Consider the following 4,685-nt stretch of genomic DNA (forward strand, 5'->3'; position numbering starts at 1 on the left):
GTATGTAACAGGCAGAAGGAGGCGTGGCAGACCGCACAAAGTATATATATTCTTGATCAGGGCGACGAGCTGAGTCGATTTGACCCTGTCCGTCTGTCCGTATGTTTGAACGCGTCGATTTCCGAAGATATAAGAGCTAGAGACTTGAATTTTTTTTTTAAATGACCGTATATACAGCGCGGACGTCGAGTTTGCTTTTATAATTCGATAAATCATCCCGTTATGTTTTTATCGAGTAAAAACATTCAAGTTCAAATCAGGTGCCACTATAGTTAATTGTGAATGATTTTTCTTTTTTTTTAATTTCTCAAATATTCAATATAATATGTAGATCATATGCTGAAAGTTTCATTAAATTCCGTTCAGTCAAAAATTAATAAAAAATAATCAAATATTTGGCCAATCAACAAACGCACGTGCAGCAGCTACAACAGCATCGTATGCGTGTGCACACATACATTCAAACTTCTTCTAGAAACATTCGTTGAATCACATCAGCTGTTAGTTTCGTTTAGTTTTGGTAGATGGCGCAGCAGCAGTGAATCTATTTGAGTTTTGCCAGCGCCACTAGCAGGAGTGAGGTGGCCTAGTGTGTTAGCTGCATGACGCTCGATCGAGAAGTTGTGGTTCGAATCCCGATCGGTGTAACTGATGTTAACTTTTTTAATTGTTTCAAAATATTTTTTATATTTTATTAAATGAGTTTGGTATTTTATTTTATTTTTTTTTTATTTTTAAATACATAGAAATTGAAATTTCAGCCATACTAAATGGGCATTTTTATTTGTTGGGTTCAGGGTAGTATCTAGTCGAGCACTCTCGACTAGAGTTTTCTTACTTGTTTGAATTTCGAATTTGGAATTTTTTATTTATTTTTGATTAGTCAGGTTTTAATCTTTTGATTTTTTATTTTAATTTTTGCAGATTTTTGATTTGAAATATTTATAAAGTTTAAAAGTCCAAAAATATAAAAAGCCAAAAATACTCTTTTTAATAATTAACTTATTTTTTTTTTTTAATTTCGAATTTTGAATTTTTTATTTATTTTTTGAACAGTCAGGTTTTAATCTTTTGATTTTTTTGAATTTTTGCAGATTTTTGATTTGAAATATTTTTCTTTTTGATTTGGAAAATTTTTTTTTTTTTTTTTTTTTTTTTTTTTTTTTGAATAGTCTTTTTTTTTTTTTTTTTTTTTTATTTTGGTGAATAGTCTTTTTTTTGTTTTTGTTGAATAGTCAGGTCTGCTCGAGGCTGTGCCGTAGACTGACTGACTACATTTGTTTATTTACTTCTATACAGGACCGAAACTGTCACTGTTGTCAAGGCTACTGAGTATAAATGGAAATTTGAATCTTTAGGGAAAAAACCGCGTTTTTCAAGTATTCGTCAAATTCTTTGCAGTATTTTAAAGATCTACTGACCTACTCGTGGCGGAGACAAATCCAACAAATCAAAAACCATGAAAATTGGTCCAGCAGATCTCGAGTTATAAGTGCTAAGACACTTTTACACAACTCTCTTTTATATATATAGAACATATATAAGATATATATACATTGAATATATCTCCTACATCTTTAGAGCTAGAGTCTCCCAATTTTAAATGTAGATTCATATGTAATTTATATCCTTATATCCTCCCCTCACCACTTAATTTGTAAAAAGCGTATTTCAAATACTAGAGGCTTGTGCTTTGAAAAATGCGCGCATTATATTATTATAATTAGGATCAGAAAGTATCATGAAGATGGTATATCCAAAAGAAATTATTATTAAACAATTAAGTTTTCTGTGCGTGATAATAATAACTCAAAACATTCGTCTTATTTTGAGCAGGAGTGGCTCATATACCATTGCAAGCAGTTCAAAACGCCGGCCCAATCACCGGATTTTAATTCCATCGAGCATGTGTGGCACCTATTAGAAAGAAAGATCCGATATCATCAAAAGATGCCCTACTCGCTGGATGGGCCAAAATCATACTTATGAAACGTCAATGCTAATAATTAGCATGAAGAGACGTTTGCAGGCGGTTAGAAATTAATTTTTTTTTTCGTTAAATATTTTTAGAATATACGGTTTTGATAAATACAGTTGTTCATTTATTTATAGCTGTGTTCAGCTCTTAGAAGTTTGATTTTCCATGTGTGCCAATACTTTTTTGTTTCACTGTATATATTTCATTACAACGAAACAACGAATATCTTTTATTGCGCTAGAATTAAAAGAGTGAACCCCCAATTATAAAGATTAGTGATTGCAGTTTCTTTAACACAATTGATTTTAAATTTATATACATATATTCTACTTACTTCGTAAGGAATTGCAATATTATACTATATTAATAAATTAGCTTCTAGATCAACTTCCACTAACTGTAACCGGAACTGATATTACGTTTTTCACTGAGATTGATTGCGTTTTGGGAATGAGGGGTATATAAGTCTCCTCATTGTTCACAAGATTATCGTCTATAGTATTATTAAAATACCATTTTTTTTTATTCGCCAAGAACAATAGCATAAGAGCTGGTAGATGAATCAATGAAAATCGAAATAGCCTCCGAGAACTTCCACTATCAGATTTCTGATAAAATTTATAAGCTGCAAATAAACAAAACGGTTAATGTAAGGGTTTAAATCGAGTACATTAAGCCAAACAAGTAAAAGTGCTCTAGTCGAGGCTGCTCGACTAGAAGATAAACTGAACTCTTTAAAAAATATTAAATAAATTCTCTTTTAGTAGAACTACCTAAAACAAACTCTCAGAGAAGTAGGGATAAATTGCCACCACTTGACATAGGTTTTTTTTTATTTTGAAGCATGGTAGCCGAAATCTGGATATTACAAAATCAAATGTGGTAACTGAAATCTGTAAATTACAAAATCTTTGTATTCATCAAATGTACATATATAAATAGTAAATCCGAAGTCTTAAGGACTGATACGCTGAAGGAAACGAAATCAATGTTTCGATTATTATACCCTGAAAATGCGAAATCCGAGTAGAGTGCTGTAATTTTGCCTGCATACTCGTGTATACCATACGAAGTACGACTTTAACGTATTGTTTTGATGCAAAATTTTAAGGAACGAAATTTCATGGACGGACGATTCATCTTGTCGCCCTGATCAAGAATATTTATACGTCACACCACGCCTCCTTTTGCCTGTCACATTACCAAAGCCATCATACCCTGATTTCCCATTATCATTTTGTTCAGGATATTAAAGAAACGAGTGTTCCGAATTTCTTCCACTCGAAAAGTCTCGACTACAGCAATTTTACTTGGTTAGTACTGCGGTAATTGTTAGCATTAAAAGTGTTACTTACCAAGATAACATAAGTATATGTTTAATGGCAATGATTCCAAAACAAACCAATAATTAGTAATGTTAAAAAATGGAGCTGCCAAACTCATCCCACAAATAACTAAAGCATATCGCAATGCAGTGCGACGGCATAGAGCTGGATCGATGACAGCCATCATTCGATAACCGGCTCGTGAATAATCCGGACGTAGGTTCCATGAAAGAGCATTAAAATGGGGAAACTGCCAAGCGTACAAAACTCCTGCAAGAATCATAGCGCCTGTATCGAGAGTCCCTGTACAACCAGACCATCCCATCAGAGGAGGGATTGCCCCGACGATTGAGCCTACCCATGTGTTGGCAATACTAATTCGCTTCATTGGAGTATAGATAGATGTGTAAAGAAAGAGGTTTCCAGCACCCAATGCAGCTGTAAGACCATTAACTCCAAAATATAACAAACATAATCCTGTTGTCGCTGATACTACTGCGAAACCGAGGGCATTAAGTGGGGTTATTTGACCAGTAACCAGTACACGGTTTTTTGTTCTCGACATTTGAGAATCAAATGGAACTTCGTGATATTGATTAACAGCATTCGCCGCTGCTGAAACCAAACCAGTTCCTAATGTGCACATAACAAATGAGGTTGCATCAAAACTTGCTGGTGCCATAACATAGCCACCCATTGTTGTTATTACCACTAACGCTGTTAAGGAGAGCTGATCATTAACCTTTTTCTACAAGTTTTTGGTCTACTTACACGTGAGACGAAACTTCGAAAGTTTTTTATATTTATTTAAAATGTTGCCCGTATTTGGATAAGGGCTCGGGACCCAAGACGCTTTAAATTTAGTTTTTTCTTGTTCATTCCATATGCGAGAATGTTTTGGCACGTCAGATTGTGGCACGTCTTTTATCATATGAAGCTTTGAATTGATTGACTTTGTGGTTGCTATGGTTGAAAACTAAAAATATATGAATATAAATATACATACATGCAGATTGCATAACTAATGCATACAAATGTAACTAACCGGGATCAAGTTGATTTGCATTGGTAGTATTTGCATTGATAAGCACTCCAATGTACTTAGTTTCTTAAATGTGCGAAACATTCTATATATGATGTGCTTTATTTACATTAAAATCAATTCCAAACTATTTTCAATAAAAATATTTTCATAAAAAAGTTAGAGATGAGTAATATTTACGAGTAAAGTAAAAGTATTTGAAAGTAACGAGAATCTAAAGAAAGGTATAAGCACTCAAATAATATTATTAAATAAGGGATTTCCACAAACACTTTAAATCGGTGTATCTACAGTCGAGTTTGTTACACGAACATATGTATGAAGAAGTGAAGTAGTAGAA

The 4,685-nt window shown here is 33.2% G+C and overlaps 1 protein-coding gene across 4 annotated transcripts; it reads right to left on the reverse strand.

Annotated features, from left to right (window-relative positions):
• Nucleotides 1-1,689: 1,689 nt before the first annotated feature.
• On the reverse strand, nucleotides 1,690-4,685 carry LOC6578223 (protoheme IX farnesyltransferase, mitochondrial). Of its 4 annotated transcripts, none has more exons than XM_032728927.2 (5): nucleotides 4,349-4,649; nucleotides 4,075-4,279; nucleotides 3,334-4,020; nucleotides 2,313-2,603; nucleotides 1,690-2,215 (listed from the first exon to the last, which is right to left on the reverse strand). In XM_032728927.2, exons 1-4 carry the CDS (start codon nucleotides 4,427-4,429, stop codon nucleotides 2,362-2,364), a joined length of 1,215 nt encoding a protein of 404 aa, XP_032584818.1. In that variant the 5' UTR covers nucleotides 4,430-4,649; the 3' UTR covers nucleotides 1,690-2,215; nucleotides 2,313-2,361. The 4 variants fall into 4 exon arrangements, with proteins under 4 accessions (XP_032584818.1, XP_032584819.1, XP_002004138.1 ...); XM_032728928.2 differs by lacking the exon at nucleotides 1,690-2,215 and having other exon boundaries at nucleotides 2,258-2,603; nucleotides 4,349-4,472; nucleotides 4,616-4,685; XM_002004102.4 differs by lacking the exon at nucleotides 1,690-2,215 and having other exon boundaries at nucleotides 2,258-2,603; nucleotides 4,075-4,266.

Source organism: Drosophila mojavensis, unplaced genomic scaffold, assembly GCF_018153725.1.
Source record: "Drosophila mojavensis isolate 15081-1352.22 unplaced genomic scaffold, ASM1815372v1 contig_108, whole genome shotgun sequence".
Classification (NCBI taxonomy): Eukaryota; Metazoa; Arthropoda; class Insecta; order Diptera; family Drosophilidae; genus Drosophila; species Drosophila mojavensis.

Coding starts and splice junctions, on each gene's coding strand:
- LOC6578223 (XM_032728927.2), bottom strand. CDS start 4,429: ATGTTTCGCACATTTAAGAAACTAAGTACATTGGAGTGCTTATCAATG. Junction 4,280..4,348: donor TGCAAATCAACTTGATCCCG/GTTAGTTACATT, acceptor ATATATTTTTAG/TTTTCAACCATAGCAACCAC. Junction 4,021..4,074: donor TTCGAAGTTTCGTCTCACGT/GTAAGTAGACCA, acceptor TCTCCTTAACAG/CGTTAGTGGTAATAACAACA.